This window comes from Ovis aries, chromosome 25, assembly GCF_016772045.2.
Source record: "Ovis aries strain OAR_USU_Benz2616 breed Rambouillet chromosome 25, ARS-UI_Ramb_v3.0, whole genome shotgun sequence".
NCBI lineage: Eukaryota > Metazoa > Chordata > Mammalia > Artiodactyla > Bovidae > Ovis > Ovis aries.
The window spans coordinates 22465924-22491640 of record NC_056078.1 but is presented as its reverse complement, the minus strand read 5'-3'; the positions used below and the strand labels follow the sequence as shown (position 1 = coordinate 22491640).

Here is a 25717-nt window from a genome sequence, read left to right as displayed (position 1 = left end):
ACTACAGCCTGCAAGGTTCCTCTGTCCATAGGATTCTCCAGGCAAGAATACTGGAGTGGTTTGCCATTTCCTTCTCCAAATTCATTAGCTTATTCAGTAATAATAATTTGACATTATAAGTATCAGGCATATACTAGGTACTGGAAAAGATGGTGAACAGAAATTCAGTCTTTTGCCCTCCTAGTATTGCCAATCTACTTATTGGGAAAGATGGACATTAATAAATTACTGACAAAAAGAATTTATAATTATAAATTGTAACAAGCATCACTGAGTGTTTTGAGTCTGGGAAGGCTTTCTGGCAGAAGCAGCATTGGAACTGAGATCTCAAGGATGAGTAGGAAATACCCAGGATCTGAATACAGTAAGTGGGTATGGGAAGAGAATTTTGAGTTGAGAAAACAGCAAGGACTGAGCCCTGTGGAGAGGGAGGAAATGACATATTTGAACATCTGGAAAGCTATAATGATTGGAACATAAATGTAAAGAGGTGATCTGAGACCAAGCTGGAGAGATGGTTAGGCAGAGGTCAAATGACTTTAACATATAAAACTTTAGGAGGTTTAGGATGTAGAGGTTTGGGTCCCTGTTTGTTATCTTTTAAAGAGAAACCATTGATGGGTTTTAAAGTAGGGGATGTGACATGAAGGGGATTTCTAATTGATTTCTTTCAAAATCACACCATCTTCAAATTTGAGAATGCATTGGCTAAGAGGCTGGGAGGGTGAAAGTTATAGGTAGACCAGTTAGAGAAACGGACTTGAATCTAAGAACTCTGGGAGTTGGTGATGGACAGGGAGGCCTGGCGTGCTGTGATTCATGGGGTCACAAAGAGTCGGACACAACTGAGCGACTGAACAGAACTGAATTGAATGGTAGTACAGGCATTAAAGGATTATGGTAATAGTGGTAGTGAAGATAAAAGTGAGTGGATTCCAGCAGTATAAATAAAAGGCTTTGATGAGCTATTAACTGTAAGAGGAGGAGCTATAGTGTCTCTGCATTTCCAGGGCATGGCTCTTCATGGCTGGTGCTGAAGAAATCCAAGTCTGGGTGGAAAGGTCAGAAGTTTTAGACAGGATGTCCTTTGATTGAGGTTTTATTAAGGAAAAAAAAAATATGTTCATTGTATCACTAATGGTATATTACAAAATATATAACTTTTTAGTGGTTCTTTGATATTCAGCTCACATGTCTCTGCCCCAGAGCTTAGGTTCTATATGGGATTGTGTCCTTTTTTCATTGCCTAATGGTCCTCTTTTGTGCCTCACACTACTCTTGTCAAATATATTCTTTGCTAGAGTATTACTCTTTATACAGGTGTTCTTTTCAGTTAATATCTGCTAATCTAATAACTTAAGGTCCATTTCTAGAACCAAGTGTTTAGCAGTATGGGAGAAAATAACATAGTAGTTAAAACCTCAGGAATCAGACATACCTGTGTTCTAAGTCTGGCTATATCACATTGTAGCTCTACGTTCATGAGGAACAGTGCATTCCTCTGAGCCTGTTTGCTTTTGCTTTTCCCAAAAGCAGACAGTGATTATCCAGTGCTTGGTACGTTACAAGTAAACTATTAACATTTGACATTATTGTCGTTATATTATTGGTATTTTTTAGCCTTTGCTACTCTTCCATGCACTCTGCAAAATATTGGTCATGATTTTACTTGTTAACTCAAAAATAATATTCTTGTCCCTTAGCTTACTTTCTCTTTAACTTGAAAATTTCTGCCCAGTAGAGAAATGGAGGTGGGGATAGGGAACACTTTTTTCAGGTAGAGATGCCTCCTAATCGAGGCACAATGATTATAAAGACTCACCAGTTATGCCTTGTAATTGCTGTGTGTCAATATCTTTTCTCCTTCACCTCTTCAGCAGCAAGTGTTGCCAAGCTAACATTCAGCATCCTGCCCCTACCAGAACACTGATGACTTAAGTATGTAGAGACTCTAATACCAGTAAGCAACAGTTACCCACATGCTGCTCCTGGCCCCTGATTGTTGCCTGCCCATGCCTGGCCCTGCACCCCTGCTTGTCAAAATACTTTGAATAGCACCACCTGGTATACTATTTATAAATTATCCCACTGAACTAAAAAGGTGCTTATTACACATGATTCTTCCCTATTTAATGAAGTGGCTAAAAAATTCCTTCAAGTCATAGCCATTTCAATAGTATGTATCTGCAGTTATCCTGGATGCTCTATCTTCTGCATCTTTAAAATTGTTGTATAATCAAAATTTGCACTAAATTGACTGACATTTCCTTACTATCAGGTGCAGGAAAGTAATTTCATTTATATATGTCTTCATACACATACGTATATGTTATGTGTGTGTGTGAGAGAGAGAGTGACCCAGGTAAATTATTTGAGCTCTTTCCTTTAGGGCTTGCTATGGTGGTTCTTTAACTGCAATATTTGTGTTTCTCAGTTTTGTTAACCTGTAATGTTCTTGCTGCATAGTGTTAAATCTGTATTTTATGCCCCATGATTTCTAGCTAGTTCATTTCATTCTGTTTCCTGAGGTTGATGGAAGGAGGAGTTAATATCCTTGGCTTTCTAATGGCAGACATTGAAAAGGATCATGCCTGTCTCTAACAGGCCCAGCTTCCTAAGCCAGAGTGCAAGAAATATTACAGGCAACAGATAGTTTCATTTTCAATTTAGACACCCATTATTTGCTGTTTACAGGCCATTCCTAATTCTGCGTCCAGAATTTATGGTTTGTTCTGGCACTTATCATCACAGCAATCTCCTGCAACTCAACTGTGCTTCATCGGGAGCTTTGTGCTGCTTTATCAATCTTGCCTGACATCTGGAACTAATATATAGCACTGCGTCCAAATCACCCCAGCTCAGAGAGGCTTGGTTTATGACTCCCCAGATGTCCATCTCTACCACTGGTTAGGCCAGTTTGCACAGTCTCAGTGAGGGCGAAATTTGACCCTTGGGAAGAGGGCAGTGGTCATTAAACAAAAACCTAACATTTAAGACTCTGAACCCCTCCAAACCAAAATAGAAGATGTGATTTATTAAGTTAAATGTACTGAGTTTTGTTCAGCGCTAAATAATGAAGCAAAGGTGTTACTTAGTTTTGCTTTGCAAACTTAAAATGAGTAGTGATGTAAACATCGCCTGAAGACGGTGAAATGACAGTGACTGCTTCGGATTCATAAGCACATTTGAAATGGTTATTTTATAGTCTTGTTTTTGAATAGACTGTATTTAGTTTTGCCTTTCAAATATGTGGGTGTTTCCTAGGCTCTGTTTGATAGCATTAATTAAAGTTTACTGAAAGACCTTGAAATCTCTTGTGCCTTAATTGTCTGCAGAAGAATCACTCACTTAAGGATGGCTCACTCGGTTGCATTTTTGAAAGGAGATGGGAGTACAAGTATCTTTTACACATGCCATAGGTCAAATGCTATTTCATTTCATTTTAAATCTTGCTGATTAGACTGAGAATATCTTTTGCCACCAGTACCTACCTACTTTTGTGCTGTTGCTGTGAATTTTCACTTTCCTTTCATCCCTTTTAGGAGAAACAGAGCTGACAAAACTAGACAAGGGACTGGAGCTGGTCATAGAAGGGCTTCCTATTCCTTCTTCCCTAAACTGAGGGCTCTTCAGCACTTCCCTGAGAATTCACCTTCTGCTAGGGAGGGCCGAGAAGGCAGGGAGATGGGGAAAAACTCACTGGAGACAGGGCTGTGAGTGTCTTCCTCACCTTGTGTGTGAAGAAGCTGCCTGATAGGAGTGTGTCTTCAGGGAAGGGACACAGCCAGCTTATAGCATCCCCTCAGAATAGCAGCTAGAAAATAAGCACCCCAACCTTATTCTCCTCCCACCTTTCTGTTACTCCTGTTGGCCAAACTCACCTGAATGCAGGGAACAAGGGAGCATCTTTGTATAATCTGAACTGTGAGTTTAGAGAGTGTGATGAAAAAGGGTAGTGAGTGGGTCAGGAGGGGCAAATGGAAAAAAAAAGAATCTGGCACCAGTGATTTCATGAGTCCCTTGAAGGTTCCCATTTCACCTTCAATTTACTTGATGTGAATGATTCTTCTCCTTCAGCTGACTGCTTATTCTCAAATCTAGCAGTTTATATAACTCCTCTCAACTTAGCTCTATTTACCAGTGGACAAAATGATCTTAAACAAAAACCAAGATGACCCCAGACCTTTTTTCCTTTGTAAGACATTTATATCTGGGCCACAGACAATGTTCAAATATTAGAATTCAGTTATCTCTTCTGTCAATCATTAGGAAACAGCCAGCCACCTCTTAGCAGGTAGATTTTTCAAGAGAGAGTTTATGCTTGCCCACTGAATCTCAGCTGCCAGAGACACATATCATGCTTTCTAAACAGTCGTTTTAGACTTGTGTGAGTGAGGATAATAGCGGGAGCTTGGGAATTTAGATTAGCTTTGTCCATATAAATTCTTTCCTAAAAATATTCTGCAGTCTCTACACATCTCAACTTTTATATCTTCATAATATATGTGAGACTGTTTCTTTTTAAAATCATTATCTTCGTTTGGCATATCAGTATGAAATGCCTTCTTTATATTTTAAATGTAATATAAAGGAATGGAAAATTTTCATATACTGTGTAAGGTCTGGGAATGGGCACATGGGAAAGACAGAATATTTTCAAGCAAGACATATTAGTGCCTTTCGAATTACTCCACATAGCTCAGTATTTATTCTGATGGCACATAAATTAGATCTTGTTTATGAGACTTTTTCCTATTAAAGATATATGCACAAATCAAGCTTCATAGGTAATATTTTCAATAGACTAAGTGGATTTGCTATGAAAGAGAATATGCTTATTATCTTTTATTTATAAGAAAAATTTAATTGTAAGGAAAATTATTACTTGCCAAAATTAATTTTGAAGAAAAACAATTTTATATGCCAAGTTTCTTCAAAGTAGAACCTTTTTTAACTTTGCTCCATGCTTTGGAGTCAGAAACTCTGAATTATGAACCCTGAAACTACTAATTGAAGACAATAGTGATAGAAATTATTTTAATCCATAAAAAATAAATCTAATTCTTACAGTGTTAAAAATAAACATGTCTGCAAGAAACAGATTGCAATTGATGGTGAAAGTTAAAACAATAATCAATATGGTGGAAATCTAGATGGTCTGGATTTTGCATGTATGTGCAATGGAAAAACTTGGACTATAATTCAAACTCTGTAAAGCTTACAGTTGGCCACAGTTTGACATGTTGAGCATAATTAAACTATAAAAACCTGACCTAGGAAACAAAAGAAGTGGGAATTAGACTTAAGAAACTGGAGCAATGACATGATAAAATTTTAATGAGATCAGTTTGGTTGGAATACTCTACCTCCTACAGCACTGTAGAAATAGAAAAATCGCTAGAGAACAGGATTCTATTCAAAAATGGAAAATAGTTTATTTGGTCTGTGTGTGTAATGATATATCACTTCTTATTGTACTCTGGCATTGTTTTTCAATATCATAAAAAAGTCCTTGCCATAAGAACTCAAGGTGTAATTGACAACACAAAATACTGCTTCTACTTTCTTATATCCACTTTTATTTTAACATCACGATTGTTTTCTTTATGGATAGCAACTGCTGAAGCTCTGTCAGGCATCACAGAGTCAAAAGGATTTCTAGAATAAGTCAGATGTCTTTCTGAAATATGCTAGCATCCTCTGACAATGACTCAATAAAGGGATTTTGGAAACTGAAATGTCAGTAAAGAAAAGAATACATATTTTAACCATTAACTGAAATTAGAAGATTTGTAAACTTTGGCCTAGATATCTGTATTTTGTCTATATTGACTAAAGATTATATTGGGTTGGCCAAAAGGTTTGCTTGGGCTTTTCTATAACAGCATTTGTGGGGGGTGGGGGGGACTTCAGTGAACTTTTTGGCCAACCCAATATTATTTTCAAGGGGTCCATGTCCCATGTAACAAGATCTTTACAATCCTCTTGATGAAAATAGGAAAATCTTCCTCAGATCTCTATTATATTTCATATGTTAATTCATTCATCAATTCAATGAATTTTTAAAATTCATTCAAATCAGTAAATACTGAGTATCTATTATGGCCAAGCACTAGAAGCACTAGAAATATAGCTGTAAATAAAATAGTTTATGCTCTCTACGCTCAGTGATCTAATGGTTGTTATTATTGCCAATAATAAATATACTTTATTAAGTGTCAGTTATAAAACAGTTACTAGCCTAAATATTTTATGTATATCATCTCATTTAATCCTCAACAATCTCTAAAGCATATATTGTCATCCTTATTCTATAGATGATGATATTAAATCTTAACTTACATAGATAGCTATGTGGTCATAGCTATGACCTTATATAGGTTCATGATCACTTTGTTTGTATCATGGAACTGAGATTTAAAGAATATATGATTATTCAACATTTGCAAACCAAACAATGTTATACACCACATTAACAAATTAAAAGATAAAAACCATATGATAATCTCAATAGATGCAGAGAAAGTCTTTGACAAAATTCACCATCCATTTATGATAAAAAACCCTCCAGAAAGCAGGCGAAGAAGGAACATACCTCAATGCAAATATTGTCCTCAATGGTGAAAAATTGAAGGCATTTCCCCTAAAGTCAGGAATAAGACAAGGGTGCCCATTTGGAAGTTTTAGGCATAGCAATCAAAGAAGAAAAAGAAATAAAAGGAACCCAGATTGGAAAAGAAGTAAAACTCTCACTGTTTGCAGATGACATGATCCTCTATGTAGAAAACCCTAAAGATTTCACCAATTACTAGAGCTAATCAATGAATATAGTAAAGTTGCAGGATAAAAAAATCAACATACAGAAATCCCTTGCATTCCTATACAATAACAATGAGAAAACAGAAAGAGAAATTAAGGAAACAATTTCATTCATCACTGCAATGAAAAGAATAAAATACTTAGGAGTAAATCTACCTAAAGAAACAAAAGACCTATATATAGAAAACTATAAAACACTGATGAAAGAAATCAAAGGTGACACAAATAGATGGAGAAATATACTATGTTCATGGATAAGAAGAATATAGTGAAAATAAGTATACTACCCAAAGCAATCTATAGATTCAATGCAATCCCTATAAAGCTACCAATGGTATTTTTCAGAGATCTAGAACAAAAAATTTCACAACTTGTATGGAAATACAAAAAACCTCGAATAGCCAAAGCAATCTTGAGAAAGAAGAATGGAACTGGAGGAATCAACCTGCCTGACTTCAGGCTCTACTACAAAGTCACAGTCATCAATACAGTATGGTACTGGCACAAAGACAGAAATATAGATCAATGGAACAAACTAGAAAGTCCAGAGATAAATCCACACACCTATGAACACCTTATCTTTGACAAAGGAGGAGGCAAGAGTATACAATGGAGAACAGATAAACTCTTTTAACAAGTGGTGCTGGGAAAACTGGTCAACCACTTGTGAAAGAATGAAACTAGAACATTTTCTAACACTATATTCAAAAATAAACTCAAAGTGGATTAAAGATCTAAATGTAAGACCAGAAACTATAAAACTAGAGGAAAACATAGGCAAAACACTCTCCGACATAAATCACAGCAGGATTCGCTATGACCCACCTCCCAGAGTAATGGAAATAAAAGCAAAAATAAATAAACAGGACCTAATTAAACTTAAAGCTTTTGCACAATGAAGGAAACTGTAATCAAGGTGAAAGTGCAGCCTTCAGAATGGTAGAAAATAATAGCAAACAAAGCAACTGACAAAGATTTAATCTCAAAAATATACAAGCAGCTCCTACAGCTCAAGTCCAGAAAAATAAATGACCCAATCAAAAAATGGGCCAAAGAACTAAACAGGCATTTCTCCAAGGAAGACATACAGATGGCTCAAACAAACACATGAAAAGATGTTCAACATCACTCATTATCAGAGAAATGCAAATCAAAACCACAATGAGGTACCATCTCACACCAGTCAGAATGGCTGCTATCAAAAAGTCTGAAAATAATAAATGCTGGAGAGGATGTGGAGAAAAGGGAACCCTCCTACACTGTTGGTGGGAATGCAATCCCACTGCTGCATATACACACCAAGGAACCCAGAATTGAAAGGGACCCGTGTACTCCAATGTTCATCACAGCACAGTTTACAATAGCCAGGACATGGAAGCAACCTAAATGTCATTGGCAAATGAATGGATAAGCAAGTTGTAGACATATACACAATGGAATATTACTCAACTATTAAAAAGTGTGCATTTGAATTAGTTCTAATGAGGTGGATGAAACTGGAGCCTATTATACAGAGTGAAGTAAGTCAAAAAGAAAAACACAAATACAGTTTATTAATACATATATAAATAATTTAGAAAGATGGTAACAATGGTCCTTTATGTGAGGCAGCAAAAGAGACACAGATGTAAAGAATAGACTTTTGGACCTTGTGGGAGAAGGTGAGGGTGGAATGATTTGAGAGAATAGCATTGAAAGATGTATATTATCGTATGTGAAATAGATCGCCAGTCCAGGTTCGATGCATGAGACAGGGTGCTCAGGGCTGGTGCACTGGGATGACCCAGAGGGATGGGATGGGGAGGGAGGTCAGACGGGCATTCACGATGTACACCCATGGCCGATTCATGTTAAGGTATGAAAAAACCACTACAATATTGTAAAGTAATTAGCCTCCAATTAAAATGAATACATTAATTAAAAAAATAAACATAAGAAGGACTCTTACCCATACTCTTACCCATTGAATATATCTATTACCATTATTTATTTCATTCACTCAACCATTACGGGAATAGATACACTCAAACTAAAAATAATCACCTACACAGCCTGCTCCTTCTAGGCATTGCCTCAGGAATTATGTAAGATGCTATACCATTGAAGGATGAAACAGACAGAACAGGCTCTATCTTGAAAGCAGGACTCCATCTTGGGCCACACTGTGGACTTTGAGCCATATGCCCAGTTTCTATGGAAACAATATACCAACTGGAAAACCAGACCCCGGGATGGAAGAGTCCCAGGGCTCGTACCTAGATGCTCCGTGGTCTAAAAGAATACCCTAGTTATCTCTGTAACCGAATAGAATAATAAATTCTATTATGCTTATTGGGGTATGACCACAGGCCTAGTGATAATTGTGCACTGTTAACTACCGAGGCTGAAGGCATATGAATCACAGGATAACTTTTATTGTAACTTTCATTTCCTTTGTTCAGACTAGTTTCAGGGAATTTGGGAGGTGGGTTTGGGCACGTACACTCAGGGTATATAAGATTTTCACAAAAACTGGTTGGGGTCCTTGGCTAGGAGGAGACTCTGCCTAGGGCTCACCAGTGTAATAAACTGCACTCCCTTAAAAAAAATAAAAATAAAGAATATCTGATTCCACCATTATAACTTTAAATAGCAGCTTTACATAAATGATGTTTTAAATGTAATGAAATTGATATAAAATGTCCTGAACAAGCTGAGAAAATAAGTTGAATTTCAAAGGCAAAGAAATTATTTTAATCTGTTTGTATGTCAATAGCGCAGTTAATTAATTTAGTTCATTTTGATTGTGAGATTAGGCGCATTTCTTATTTCATTGTTTTAAACCAGTCATTCCCAAAGCTCTGTATTTATTTAAACCGAAACAAGACACATGCATATGCATGTGCAAACACACACCGACACACAACCTCTGAGACTGACAGGAGGTTTTCTATTATTTTGCTATGTCAAATCAAAATGTTTTGTTAGCATTAAATAAAGCCATTTTAAAAATAAAATAAGTGACAAAATCTTTAACATGAAAGATGAAAATACTCTCGGTATAGAGAGTTCTTATGGTTAAATACCTTGATTATCTCTATTTTGTATTTTCACTGCATGAGCCTGAGACACGCATTAGGGCTCATTACTTGCGCGATATCCTTGGATTCCACTCTGAACCTAAGTAAAACCTTCAATTTTGAACATACTCCTTTTATTTAATAGTAACCACTGCATGATTTATAGGAATAGTCACTGACCTAGGAGCTGGCAAGATGTGAAATCCATTAAAGCAGGGGTCATGGCAAGTTTAGGTTAATGCTGAATCACTGAAATTAATAAACTCCATCTCTTCAATTTCTTCTTATTTAGAACAGTGTCAGTTCAAGAGTTTGCTGGGCTTGAGTGGAGGACAAGAAACTCTAGCAGCAAAAGAGGAATAATGGGAGGCAGGGACTGAGACAAATTATCATAAAATGCTTGAAGGGAAAATGGTGAGTCAAAGGCTGAGTGAGTTTAGAAAATAAAAATGTCAGGTTACTCTTGACTCTTCCAGTCACTTTCAAAGTTACCTGTTGGTCACTGGACTGGATCTTTGCATCTGCACTTGCTCATGTGTATGACTGATTTTTCGTGGCAACATCATTAAAGGAGAAGGCCACAGTTTATATCCATCTCTGAGGTTCAATGGAGGAGAGAAACATCACCAGTAAATAACTTGCATGCTATTGTAGTGCGAACCCACAGATATCTCTTTAGTGCTTGGGGCATATCTGTTGAATTCATGGGATCTGACATGGGCATCTCTGGTCTGAGAACACACACACCAGGCTACAGTATCCCATTCTCAGTGCTTGACTAGATATTTACTTGAGTATATTTCAACAGAAACTCCAGCACCACCTGTTCCAAGAGCTGGGAGGGACTGTAGAGGTCATTTAGTGCAATGGCCTCCTTTCACAGATTCAAAGAATAAGGACAAGAGAGGTGATTCAACTTAGTTAAGGTCGCCCAGACTGCTTATATCAAAACTCTCATTTTCTGATCCTTGTATTAGTTTCATCCCCATACCAAGTTTATGTTGTACCTTCTTGTAAGGAATAATGATAATAGTCTTTGAATAAAAACACTGAATAAAATATTTGACAGCTAACAGGATGATTGGTAGTTTTTTTAGAATAATAATTTTTATCAAGAAATTTAATTATTTACTATTTATTTAACATTATTTACTATTAATAAAAGTGTGGTTAACTGTTTTTCCATCTGTTTCACACACAGACATTAACTGAGTGCCAAACACTGAAGTTGATACTAAAATTACAGGCTTGGCAATTTAAAAGTTGAGTTAGAGCATAAATAAAAGTGAAGTAAGCCAGAAAGAAAAACACCAATACAGTATACTAACGCATATATATGGAATTTAGAAAGATGGTAATGATAACCCTGTATGCGAGACAGCAAAGAGACACAGATGTATAGAACAGTCTTTTGGACTCTGTGGGGGAGGGAGAGGGTGAGATGATTCTGGAGAATGGCATTGAAACATGTATAATATCATATATGAAATGAGTCGCCAGCCCAGGTTCAATGCATGATACTGGATGCTTGGGGCTTGTGTACTGAGATGACCCAGAGGGATGGTTTGGGAGGGAGGAGGGAGGGGGGTTCAGGATGGGGAACATGTGTATACCTGTGGTGGATACATGTTGATGTATGGCAAAACCAATACAATATTGCAAAGTAATTAACCTCCAATTAAAATAAATACATTTATATTAAAAAAAAACAAAAAAAAAGATGACAAAAAGTTTCATAGATCCTAATAGAAATACAGATGAGAGGGGTTTTGATTTTTATGTCTTTTTTAATTTTTAATTTTAATTTTTACTTTATTTTACTTTACAATACTGTATTGGTTTTGCCATACATTGACATGAATCCACCATGGGTGTACTTGCGTTCCCAAACATAAACCCCCTCCCACCTCCCTTCCCATAACATCTCTCTGGGTCATCCCCGTGCACCAGCCCCAAGCATCCTGTATCCTGCATCGGATGTAGACTGGCGATTCGTTTCTTACATGATAGTATACATGTTTCAATGCCATTCTCCCAAATCATCCCACCCTCTCCCTCTCCCTCAGAGTCCAAAAGTCCACTCTACACATCTGTGCCTCTTTGTTGTCTCGCATACAGGCTCAAAAATATACAAGCAACTTATGCAGCTCAATTCCAGAAAAATAAACGACCAAATCAAAAAATGGGCCAAAGAACTAAATAGACATTTCTCCAAAGAAGACATATGGATGGCTAACAAACACATGAAAAGATGCTCAACATCACTCATTATTAGAGAAATGCAAATCAAAACCACAGCGAGGTACCACTTCACACCAGTCAGAATGGCTGCGATCCAAAAGTCTGCAAGCAATAAATGCTGGAGAGGGTGTGGAGAAAAGGGAACCCTCTTACACTGTTGGTGGGAATGCAAACTAGTACAGCCACTATGGAGAACAGTGTGGAGATTCCTTAAAAAATTGCAAATAGAACTGATTTTTGTGTCTTATTTTTTAATTGCATGGTTTTGATTGAGGACAATCCTCGGAAGAGAGGATTGAGGTGCTTGGACTGAGTTTGAGTTATGAATTAAGAATTTTCCTGTTGAATAAGAACTGATGAGTGTATTCCAAGATAAAGGTTTAGTGTTTGGAAAGCATAGGGAAATGCAAGTGTTTTAACAATGATGACACTCTTGATAAATACAGTAATAACTGCTAACATGCCTTGAGCCCTTACTACTTGCCATAACATGTACAACCTTCATCTCTTTATTCTTTATGATAACCCTATGATAGAATTGCTATATTATCTTGATTTATCTATGAAAAAATATTCTATATTATCTTTAGTTGGTAAGAAAACTAAAACTTTGAGAGATTAATTTGTCCAAGGACACATAGCCATCAAGTGATGGAGCACAGATTCAAACAATTTTAACTGACTCCATAAACTTCTACACTACTCCTCTAATTATTTTTAAGATATAAATTTATATAAAATATTAATTTGGGTTTAAGTTACTGCTCATTCAGGTGTGGTAGATAAAGTATGAGATTAGACTCAGGTCAATTTAATCCTGTACTAGGTTTCCTCCTGGTGGGGTAAGTATTTAAACTTACTGAGCTTCAGTATCTTCATGTGCAAATGTGTGAAGAATGACTGTGAATGGCATCTGGGAAGATGCGTGTAAAGTACTTAGCTGTGGCAGATATTTGACATAGTTGGTTCCCCCTCACTGCCTCCCAGTTCCACCCCAGCAGGCAGCTACCTGGGGTGGCATCCTACTTTCCCAAACACTATGAAAGTTCAAGACACTTGCAATCTTCAAACAGTTTCCCTTGATAGCTAAGTCATTCTGTTCTTATAAAGTTATTTTAAAAACCTCATTTCAAGTCTGAGAGTTAAATTTTTGTTTGTTCTAATTTCATTTTCATAGCACAAACCTTGCTTCAGAAAGATTTTTTAGGATACTATTTTAGGATGTTTTTCTGCCATGCCATTCTAGGAGATAATTCAGTTTTTATGTTTGTCTATTTGTATGTCTTCCATGCCCCCAAAATGTGAACTAGAATCTGTTCCTCTGCTATGTGTTAAGCATAAAATATTTTAAAACTATATCTGTAGAGAGGAACTAATTTAAGGGCATCAAAATTCATCTTTACTATGAAATAAAGATTTCCCCTTTAAAGGGAAATGTGTCATTTTAAAAGGTTGAATAAAATGGCATACATTTAAAAAGCAAATAGAAAATATAACAAAATAATAACAACAAATTTTTCTTGGTTTTTAAACTCTGTATAGGTTTTCTGTCTGCACAAATAAAATTTTCTTTCGACTATGAGTTAGATAACTTTTCATTTGCTTTTAACCTCATCCCTTAATATTTGAGACTTCCTAGTATTTGTGAGGTCAGCATCATGGGCTTCCTATTTCAAATGTCTTCTTTTATCTGTACCATTGCAGATTTATATTGTGTAAACATGTTTCCAACACACTTTAAACAACTGCCTATGCAAGAAATTGTGCAAAACAGTAGCATATTCTATAATTTTTAAAGATAACATGGCCCTTTTATGGAACTTTAAAGTTGGAAATATGGGAACAATTTGGGAAAAATCTTCATTTTATGGGTATAGAAATTAAGGTCTATAAATATTATGGGATTTGCCAAGGATCATTCCATCTTTCCTCTATTTATCAAAAAAATAACCTCTGAGATTTTACTATGTGCAAGCGCTGTGCTAGGTAATATGAGGGACAATTACATGTACAGAGTTTCTCTCCCTCAAGGACTGTACAGTCTAGTGAGAGATAGTGTTTTCTTTTCTTCACCCTCCAGCATCTGCCAGCATCATCCTGCCCAAGTTACTCATTCAGAGTCTTTAAGGCTATTTTCTTCTTCCTGACTGGCGCTGAAAACTCAGCCTTTGAGCACTGGTGCTGAACTGAATCTTGGAAGCAGAGTTTTGAGTACATAGAAAAGAATATATTTATTGCTTTGCCAGGCAGAGGGGGACACAGGAGGATCATGCCTCTCAAAACTATGTCCCAACCTTGAAGGATTTGGTGAAGTGTTTAAATGGCAACCCACTCCAGTATTCTTGCCTGGAGAATCCCATGGACAGAGGAGCCTGGTAGGTTACAGTCCATAGGATCTCAAAGAGTCGGACACAACTGAGCAACTTCACTTTCTTTCTTTTCTTTCTTTTATAGCAAAAGTTCAAGGGTAGAGTTGCTGATGAGGGTCAGTGTGGGCAGGGCCTGCACTCCTTTAACCTGGCCTCAGGTGGCCTCCTGATGAGTTTCTCAAGCTTATCAAACTGTGACATTCTCTTGGAACATCTTTCCTTCGGTGGGGGTTTTCGTTCTGCAGACCTGAAAGATACTATTATGTTTATCCCTTGAGGAAGAACCAGGACCCTGCCCCAGGGCTGCACTATTGTTTCTTGTGGGAAAGACTAAAGATCTCTTCAAGAAAATTAGAGATACCAAGGGAACATTTCATGCAAAGATGGGCACAATAAAGGACAGAGATGGTATGGATCTAACAGAAGGAGAAGATATTAAGAAAAGGTGGCAAGAATACACAGAAGAACTGTACAAAAAGATCTTCATGACCCGGATAATCATGACCACGATGGTGTGATCACTCACCTAGAGCCAGACATCCTGGAATGCGAACTCAAGTTGTCCTTAGGAAGCATCACTAGGAACAAAGCTAGTGGAGGTGATGGAATTCCAGTTGAACTATTTCAAATCCTAAAAGATGATGCTGTGAAAGTGATGCACTTTATATGCCAGCACATTTGGAAAACTCAACAGTGGCCACAGGGCTGCAAAAAGTCAGCTTTCATTTCAATATCAAAGAAAGGCAATGCAAAAGAATGTTCAAACTACTACACAATTGCATTAATCTCACGGGCTAGCAAGTAATGCTCAAAATTCTTCAAGTCAGGCTTCAACAGTACCTGAACTGTGAACTTCCAGATGTTCAAGCTGGATTTAGAAAAGGCAGAGGAGCCATAGATAAAATTGCCAATATCTGTTGGATCATAGAAAAAGCAACAGAATTTGAGAAAAGTATCTACTTCTGCTTTATTGGTTATGCCAAAGCTTCTGACTGTAGATCACAACAAACTGGAAAATTCTTCAAGAGATGGAAATACCAGACCACTTGACCTGCCTCCTGAGAAATCTATATGCAGGTCAAGAAGCAACAGTTAGAACCAAACATGGAAAAGCAGGCTGGTTCCAAACTGAAAAATACTACATCAAGGCTGTATATTGTCACCCTGCTTATTTAACTTATATGCAGAGTACATCATGTGAAATGCAAGGCTGGATGAAAGCACAAGCTGAAATCAAGATTGCTGGGATAAATATCAATAACTTCAGATATGCAGATGACACCACCCTTATGGCAAAAAGTGAAGAGGAACTAAAGAGCCTCTTGATGAAAGTGAAAGAGGAGAGTGAAAAACCTGGCTTAAAACTCAACATTCACAAAACTAAGATCATGGCATCTGGTCCATTACTTCATGGCATCTAGTCCATTACTTCATGGCAAATAGATGGGGAAACAATGGAAACAGTGACAGCCTTTATTTTCTTGGGCTCCAAAATTACTGCAGATGTTGACTGCAGCCATGAAATTAAAAGACACTTGCTCCTTGGAAGAAAAGCTATGACAAACCTAGACAGCATATTAAAAAGCAGAGACATTACTTTGCCGACAATGGTCCATCTAGTCAACACTATGGTTTTTCCAGTAGTCATATATGGATGTGAGAATTGTACTATAAAGAAAGCTGAGCACTGAAGAATTGATGCTTTTGAACTGTGGTGTTGGAGAAGACTCTTGAGAGTCCCTTGGACTGCAAGGAGATCCAACCAGTCCATCCTAAAGGAAATCAGTCCTGAACATTCATTGGAAGGACTGATGCTAAAGCTGAGACTCTAATACTTTGGCCACCTGATGCGAAGAACTGACTCATTGGAAAAGACCCTGCTGCTGAGAAGATTGAAGGTGGGAAGAGAGGGGGACGACAGAGGATGAGATGGTTAGATTGCATCACTGACTCGATGAACATGAGTTTGAGCAAGCTCTGGGAATTGGTGATGGAAGGGAAGCCTGGCATGCTACAATCCATGGGGTCAAAAGAGTCAGACTAGACTGAGTGATTGAACTGAGCTGACTGACTGTTTCTTGTCTACTCCTCCGTTGTCTATGTATCCCCTCCCTTCCTTGATTAGCATCTGTTTGAATTTGCTGTTTGGAACTCATGGAAGTATGAGTCTGTTCCCTACAAATGAGAAATGGACACAGAAGGCTTCCATGCCCAGTACCCCACTGGGTCCTGCTCAGTTTCATGACAGCCACTGCTTTAATTTTCACACTTTTCTTCTCTCCTGTGGACTGTTGCTGCAACCATCTAATTCTTTGGTGTGTCTCTATTCTTGATGCTAAGTCACTTCAGTCGTGTCCGACTCTGTGTGACCCCATAGACAGCAGCCCACCAGGCTCCCCCGTCCCTGGGATTCTCCAGGCAAGAACACTGGAGTGGGTTGCCATTTCCTTCTCCAATGCGTGAAAGTGAAAAGTGAAAGGGAAGTTGCTCAGTCGTGTCTGACTCCCTGCGACCCCATGGACTGCAGCCCACCGGGCTCTTCCATCCATGGGGTTTTCCAGGCAAGAGTACTGGAGTGGGGTGCCATTGCCTTCTTAATCTCCTCAAATATCAGTACATTCTTCAAACTCTAGCCAGACTGGTATATTTGAAATAAAATTCTATCTGTAACTCATCTGCTCTGAGTTCCCAAGCTGTGATTGTGTATTGCCTAGAAAATAAAAGATTCATTAACGTACCTCATTAATGTTCAATGAATAAATATGGGAGTAGATCCTGTGGGACTTTGAACACTGTGATCAAAAGTTTGTTCTTAATTCCATGAGAAATGGGAGTAGAGGGAAGATTTTGGGAACAAAGAGGACAGAATTAGATCTCTAGTTTCTTTGCTTTACATCTTGAGAGTTGTTGTTGTTTTTTTGTTTGTTTGTTTGTTTGTTTATTTCTTGCTCATTATTTTATTCTCAAATAAAAGGTGACTTGTGAAAAAGTAGGAACTCATTATACATTTGAATAAACAAAGGTATATTTTGGAACAGTGCTGTTGAATACAGCTTTCTGAGATAAGAGATAGGTATCTGTGCTGTACAGCACAGAAGCCACTAGACACATGTGGCTATTGTTCATTTTAAAATAAACTGAAGAATCAAATTTTTAATACTATTTAATTTGAATAGCCACATATGACTGTTAGCTATCATATTGAACAATGCAGTGTTAGAAAGTCCTCCCTAGCCAGGGTCCCAAACATGATACAGATGAAACACTCAAACTCAGATAATTCAAGGAGAGTTTATTTATGTAGCGATGTTTTCCAAATATGTAGGTAGCTTTAGGGAACCACATGAGAGAGTGTAATTGACTGCGGTAGTTGTATGGGAGCAATGGTTAAACGGAATTCACGGGAAGACTCATAGTGAAGATTTATATGGCTAGATCACATTGGGGCAGGTTTCCTTTTTCTCTTTCCTGTGTTTCCATCCCCTTACCCTACCTTTCTTCTCTTGCACTCCAACGTTTTATTGGGTCCTTGCTCGGTTTATCCAGATTTATTTTGCTCAGTCAAAATATTCATAATATTATGACTATTCATATTATAGCATTCACAAAGTTATAATATTCATAATAAAATTATTATATTCAATAATGAAATAATGGAGTTTCATTGAATGAAGTCTGTACTCAACTGTTTTTTTTTTTGTTTTTACTTGTGTTGGCTTTTTTTTTTTTTTGGCTCTTTATTTTATTTTATTTTTACTTTACAATACTGTATTAGTTTTGCCGCACATTAACATGAATCCACCACGGGTGTACATGAGTTCCCTATCCTGAACCCCCCTCCCACCACCCTCCCCATATCATCTCTCTGGGTCATCCCAGTGCACCAGCCCCAAGCATCCTGTATCCTGTATTGAACCGTGTAAAACTGTTCTTTTTGAGATAGTCTTTCCTGGCAGTGTATTTACTGATGAAGAATATGATTGCTTTCCCTGTACAGTGCTGATCTGTGCTGTGTTTTCCGAGTTTTTCTCCTCGCCTTTTACTGTAAGTGGTACATTTTTCCATTAGTAGGACTGTGCTGACCCTAAATGTTCCGTTAAAGCTTCCTTTGAGGGGCAGCTTCTCTTCTGAGCATTGGGAATACAGGCAGCTCTTGACTGTTAGCTGTGATTATGTTTTAATATCCTGCCCTTTCGGTCCCTTACTTCAGCACACACAATTCACCTTCAGTCCCAGCTCATTGCTTGATGATTTGTTTCGGCTTTGAAAACAGAAGGAATGAGGGCTTTTAAGTAGGATGGGGCTATTTCTTCTTGCTTTATTTATTTTTATGCCATGCAAAAGGATTAAAGAGGCATAAAATGGCTTGACTGAGCCAAATAAATCTGTATAAACAGAGCAAGGACCCCATAAAAAGCTGGGAGTGAAAGAGAAGAAATGTCGGGGATGGGGATGGGAACACAGGGATGAGAGAAAGGAAAGCTTTATATTGCTTGAAATTATAGTGACTGTTTTTTATTATCTGGAGAACAAAATGTCTTTGACCCAATTAAACCTTTTAAACTAAGGGGAAACTCTGAGGAGAAATTAGGAAATCATCTTTGTAGTCCTTATTTAATCACTTTATGCTGTCACCCACTGTCATCCTTTGTTAAAGTTTTCTATGTCATTGCTGTTAACTCTGAGAAACTTGACATCTTTTAATTGTTCTGATGAATCATATCACAGAAACTAGTGAGTTTTTATGACCAACACCACAGAAATCTTTCGTGTTATTCCTGATGCCTGTGTGTGTTGGGGTGGGAGGTGTCTCTTGGTCTGTCCTATTCCTTCCTCCGACTGACGGTGTCTGCTTTTGTGAAGTGGAAAGAGATAATCAAGAGCTAGCATTGCATTAAACTAGAGAATAAGGGATAGATTCTTTAGGTAAAATTGAAACTGTCTTATAGCCTACTGTACTGGTGGCAATCCAAGTAATTGCCACCATGGCCTTACTGCTCTGACATTTAGAATTATATTTATCTCTCCTACTTTCTCCCTTCTTCCTTTCCCCACTTCATTCATTGGAGACAGTGTCCATCATGCACACACTGTATACTCACTCTCAAAAAGAAAATGTGGTAAAGGGCTTAATAACCTACTGTGTTTCCCCCACGAGGTATCTGTAGATGTGTGGGGTCAATTGTTGGCTGTCATAGTGCCTGAGCATTGTTACTGGAATTTAGTAGACTGGTCTGTGGATGCCCCATAACTTTCTGTGTACTGAAGGGGCTTAAATGATAATGCTTTTGAATCATAAATATCAGTAATGTTACTGCTGAGCAAAGCTAGATCTAGCTGAGGTTTACATGGGTACCAGCAACCTTGGCTATCAGAGGATTTTAGTTGTGCCTTGATGAGCAGATGCTAAAATCTCTTATAGTAGGTTCTTAATAAAACTATGTTGTGTTTTGAATCAAGTTGTTTATTTATAAATTAGTCAATACTATTTAATAAATTTGGAGAAGGCGATAGCACCCCACTCCAGTACTCTTGCCTGGAAAATCCCACGGACGGAGGAGCCTGGTGGGCTGCAGTCCATGGGGTCATGAAGAGTAGAACATGACTGAGCGACTTCACTTTCACCTTTCACTTTCATGCATTGGAGAAGGAAATGGCAACCCACTCAAGTGTTCTTGCCTGGAGAATCCCAGGGACAGTGGAGCCTAGTGGGTTGCTATCTATGGGGTCGCACAGAGTCGGACACGACTGAAGCTACTTAGTAGCAGCAGCAGCATATAAGTTACTTTCAAGAATTAAAAAAAAAAGATATATTTGCCAACATCAAGATTCTAACGTTATTGTAAAGGTGATTAACCTGTACAGAAACAAAATGAGCATTTTGGGAAATTTTACAAATGCTATCAGAACATTTTATCAGAACAAGCAGAAGTAAGGGCTTACTTTTGAGCACAGGTATTGGGGGGTAACTCTGAGTGGAAACCATTATGAAACAGGTAGGATTTTAATAGAAAATGATATGGGGAGACACTTGCTTCAGTCAAAGATATATCTAAGAACTTGGGAGAAGAGAGAGAAATGTATAGAAATATTATTACTGTAAAGAATAGGACTTAAAATGATGTGGCAGAAGATTGGACTAAAAACACAGATATGGGTAGAGTATAGATGGTCTTGAGCTTCTTATAAAGGAGTCTTTCCACTTGGAGATATGGATTCATATATGAGTTCAGTCATTGGGAGCAGTGTATGGCAGATTGCCTAATGTTCTATGCTTCCTCTCAATGCCCTTTCATACCATCCATGATGTAAACTCCTTCAGTTATCAGCTGCTTAAACTTGCTTTCCTGATTTTCAAGGTCTCCTGTCAAGAGCCCTTTTAGTTTGTAATTTTAAATAGTAGCAATATTCCTAGAGGTGAAACACATAATGATTCTTTTTCAATCTCTTTTATATAAGATATCACTAGAAAAGTATGATTAGATTCAATTCAGTTGTCTCCCACAAAAGTAATATGTAGAAAATACCAACCAAGGTGACTCTCTATGTGCTTAATAGCCTAAAGATTTAGGTTAAGGATATAATAGAACTGTTCGGCTTAAAGGACAAGAAGGTGTTGCACAAATTATCCCAAAGAGCCAAAAACAGCGTCCAGTTTTTACTTGAAACAATTTGTTCTTGGAATATTGTCAGCTAAATTTGTGGTCAACTTTTGCAAATTGTATGAATTTGCACTGCATATTTTATTTAGTGTTTAGCAAAACTCCAATATGGCTCTGCATAACTTACACAATACACCACGAAAATGACTTCAGAAACTCCCACAGAAGTTGACAAATTGGGCATCTAATGCTTTTAAGCTAATTGCATGCTTTGCAGTTAAAGAGTCAACTTGTTAAGAATGAAGATCATGGTTTCTTGGAGATAATGCTCTGCCTACTGCCACACTGAATGCAGCCCAACCCTATATCAAAAATATTACAGAAGCTTAAAGAAGAAAATAATGTGAACTTTAATCACCATTCAAACTTACTCTTCAGTGAAGTACTCATGAATCATATGCAGTATCATAGCAGTTTTGAGACCTATTCTTGAATGTTCAAGCTGTTATTTTCAGGAAATTTAGAAAGCAGATTGCTAAGTGATAAAGAGTAATTCAATACCATTGCTTATACCATTTTTTTTTCTCCCTTGCAGACTGGAAAAAAGGAGAGGAGTAATACCCTCAATATTGCAATAGAAAATATGTGTAAGAAGACAAGAGACCTTCGCAGACAGGTGAGTGAAGAGAAAGATATGGAGACAAACACCAAGTAGAAGGAACCTTTTTTTTTTTCTTTTCAAATTAATTTAGAACACAGAGCAAGAACAGTGAAAATATACTTTCCACATTTACATAACTCACCCATTTTTGTGGCAAACATAAAGTAGAAGAAAGTGACAATATCAGGCAGGGTTACTTTCAAATGCTGGCCCTGCTGTCATCAGTTATGAGATGTCAGGAACAGATTTCACCTTTCTAAGCCTCTCCAGACCCAGAAAATGGAATTAATAATACATGATAGGGCTATGAGGTTGAAATGAAATGCCTCCGAGTGCCTGGAACATAGTAAATTTTTAGAGACTGTTGGTAAATTGATTATATTAGATGAAAATCTGAGTTTATTATCCAGATGTTTAGAGGAAACAGCTAGTCATTTGGAGACCTTACCAATTTCCCCTTCTAACTCTTCAGGATGCTTCAGAAATTAATTCCTGTTTAAGGCTCCTTTTAACCTTAGGTTATCAGGAACATAGGATTAGAAAGGATTTGTTAAGTATAAGAGAAGTCTAGTATTATGCCATAAGTTATATTTTTATTCCTCCAGAAATATGAAGACTTAGTCATTTTTTAAGACTTTTGCTTTCTGTTCCTTTCTGCTATTTAATAACTGGAGTTCTTTTGCACATACAGCTTTAACTTGGTCACCATTAACTTATAAAAGAAGGGCAAAAACGTTTCACTCATAAGCTTTTAATGCAATATATTATTGTGGTTTAGTGGGAAGATGTAGTAAAATGGCCTGAACAATCTTTTAATTCAGAAGTAGATTTGGAAATAGAACAAATAGGGATCCTCAGCCAGGTATTATTTGCTGTGTAAAAGCACAATTTTGAAGGCTGGGGAAATTCCAGTTTCTCAAGTTTTTGATCTGAATGCAAATCCTATGTCTACTATCAGCACTTAAAATCATGAAATCTTAGAGCTGAAAGGAGCTTAGCACCACCTGTCTTAAGATGCAGACGAGAAAGCAGGCCATTAGGGTGAGGCGACCTGCCTGAGGAAGGAACACCGAACCAATACCCAGCCATAACCTACACCCAGCTCAGGAATTCTCACCCCCACGACTATCCTCCCGGTTAGCTGTGTAATTTTCATTCTCTGTCTTCAGGATTCTACCCCATCTGCTCTTCCCAGAACTTGAAAAATTTGTTACTATGAGCTTTTAACAACTGTGTTTTTCATTCCAGTATCTCTAGACTGCCTTCAACAACGTTATGCACAAAGAATTGATGTACATTTATGCCTCCAAAGCTTTTGGAATCATTATTTATCTTAAAAAAAAAAAAAGATAAAGCAATCCTTTGTGGGTAGGATTACCAGATTTAGCAAATCAAAGTACAGGATGCCCAGTTAAATTTGAATTTCAGATTAACAGCAAACAAATATTGCATGGGAACATAATTATACATACATATATATATATATTTTTAAAAAGCTGTATTTATCTGAAATTCAAATTTAACCAGGAATCTTATATTTTATCTCAAAATCATACTTTGATTTCAACCCCACATCATCAGTGAGATAGGGAAAGAGCATGGGGTTATTAATACTTCATAGTAAAAGGGTGTAATAGTAGGCTCATAGAGAACTGCTCTGTTCCAGAGTTATGAAAATTTCCTGTGGTTTCACAGGTCCATATCTTATTATTTTTTGGTTAAATATTGCTGTTTAACAAAGCACCAAGAATAATAGCAACCACTTTATTGTTTCATGATTCCATGGGTTGGCTGTGTAGGGATGTCAGGGGGTCCCTTTCTATAGCATTTTCACTTGCAGTCTCCCATGTGCTGGTAGTTAAAATGATGTCTGGATTCAGGGCTCAGTATATGAGACATCAGTGCTGCTTCTTTTTCCCTCTCTCCATGTGGTGTCTAATCTCCCAAGTCCCCATTCATGTGGCTTCTCTCTAGCATGCGAGTCTGGATTTCTTACATGCTGGTTCAAGGATCCAAGAGAAGAAAGATGGAAGTTGCAGGCCCTCTTAATGCCTGAACTCAAAAGTCACCAGGATATCATTTCCTCCACATTCTATTGATCAGAATACTACAAATTCTGCTCCAGGTCAACAGGAACAAGCAAAAACATTCTCTTACGGGAAAAGTGGAGTGTGTATATAGGAAGATGGGATTGTCAGGAGCTGTCTTTGGAGACATCCATGGTCTTCAATGTGAGCTGAGGCAGTTGCTATGATTTGTTCTCAGGATCCTTGCTTGCCTTCCCAAGAATTTCATTTTCCATCGTGATGTTTATGCTTGTGGCAATAATAAAAGCTAAGCAACATGAGTCATCTCCACCTCTTCTTCTTCTTGCAAAATTTGTTAGGCAGTTGATTTTAAGCATCTTCTATATACTTTTCACGCAGGAAGGAGGAAGCCCCTACCCTTACAATGTTTTTCTTCAGAATGTTTAATATTCTTGTTCTAGATCTGTGGGTTTTTGTTTGTTTGTTTGTTTTTAGTTAAAAAAAAATAAAGCCCATCTCTCTGCTGATTCATTTGAATTCATTTGTTTACCCATAGCCTGTCCATTGACGATACAGAAACATTTTAGCTCAGAGGATCCGTGTCATCTGCAATGAATGAGATAGATTGCTTAGGCATAGCTGGGAAGAAGCAGATTATACGTTTTGGAGTAACATAGATAAATGTCTTACATGTAACTTATTGTTCCTTTGTTTCAAATAAATAATTTGTCTTTTCTTGCTCTGTGATTTCATTGGCTGTTGTACTAAAGAACAAAGACAAAAGTCATGGGCATTGTGTTTTAGCTTCTGTGTAATTTGGCCCCAACTTAATTCTCATAATTCTTCTTTTGCTTTCTTCCTTTAGTTTTTCCTCTTCACCACACCAGCACATTAACCTTTCCTCTGGATGGTGTATTTACTCATCACTAAATTTCCCAACACTTCCATCTCTACCTACAGACACATATGCATCTTTGTATATAAGGATTGTTTAACTTGGTGCCTGACTTGTTCTGCTTATTCCCTATACAACTCCTAATTGATTGAGAAAGTTTAAAACAGATATGAATGCTACTTCTGCCATGAAACCTTTGCCATTTTTATCAGCTAGAATTCTTCTTTTTTTCTTCCTGGAGCGCTTATAGCATTGATAGTTGTTTTAAAGCAGTAACCATATTCTGTTTGTGTTTCTCTTATTTAGTGGCTTTTTCTTCACAATGGATTTTAAATCCTTAAAATGATAGTTATAACAGCATCTCTCATTTAGCAAGTGCTTTCCATAGCTCTCTGACCACTGTAGTACTTACATTATTGGATTTTATCCCTGAAAAAAGAAACAATGCGATAGCATTACTATCAGAATCCCTCAGGTGAGTCAGTTTACCCAGCAAACGGTAGAGCTGAGGTTTCAGCTCAGTTCAGTTCAGTTCAGTCGCTCAGTCGTGCCCGACTCTTTGCGACCCCATGAATCGCAGCAAGCCAGGCCTCCCTGTCCATCACCATCTCCCGGAGTTCACTCAGACTCACGTCCATCAAGTCCGTGATGCCATCCAGCCATCTCATCCTCGGTCATCCCCTTCTCCTCCTGCCCCCAATCCCTCCCAGCATCAGAGTCTTTTCCAATGAGTCAACTCTTCGCATGAGGTGGCCAAAGTACTGGAGCTTCAACTTCAGCATCATTCCTTCCAATGAATATTCAGGGCTGATCTCCTTCAGAATGGACTGGTTGGATCTCCTTGCAGTCCAAGGGACTCTCAAGAGTCTTCTCCAACACCACAGCTCAAAAGCATCAATTCTTCGGCACTCAGCTTCTTTGTAGTCCAACTCTCACATCCATACATGGCCACAGGAAAAACCATAGCCTTGACAGACCTTTGTTGGCAAAGTAATATCTCTGCTTTTTTTTAATATGCTGTCTAGGTTGGTCATAACTTTTCTT

At 37.6% G+C, this 25717-nt stretch overlaps 1 protein-coding gene across 8 annotated transcripts in view; it reads left to right on the top strand.

The window, feature by feature from the left end:
* Positions 1 to 25717, top strand: part of CTNNA3 (catenin alpha 3) — a 1860557-nt gene that overhangs the window by 939871 nt on the left and 894969 nt on the right. For all 8 annotated transcript variants that reach the window (XR_009598595.1, XR_009598596.1, XM_004021400.6 and 5 more), the window contains one exon: positions 21686 to 21766. Coding sequence is in view for 6 of the 8 variants with exons in the window: in XM_004021400.6 (XP_004021449.1) it covers positions 21686 to 21766 (81 nt within the window). In the remaining 2 variants the exon portion in view is untranslated. The remainder of the gene's footprint in view (positions 1 to 21685; positions 21767 to 25717) is intronic.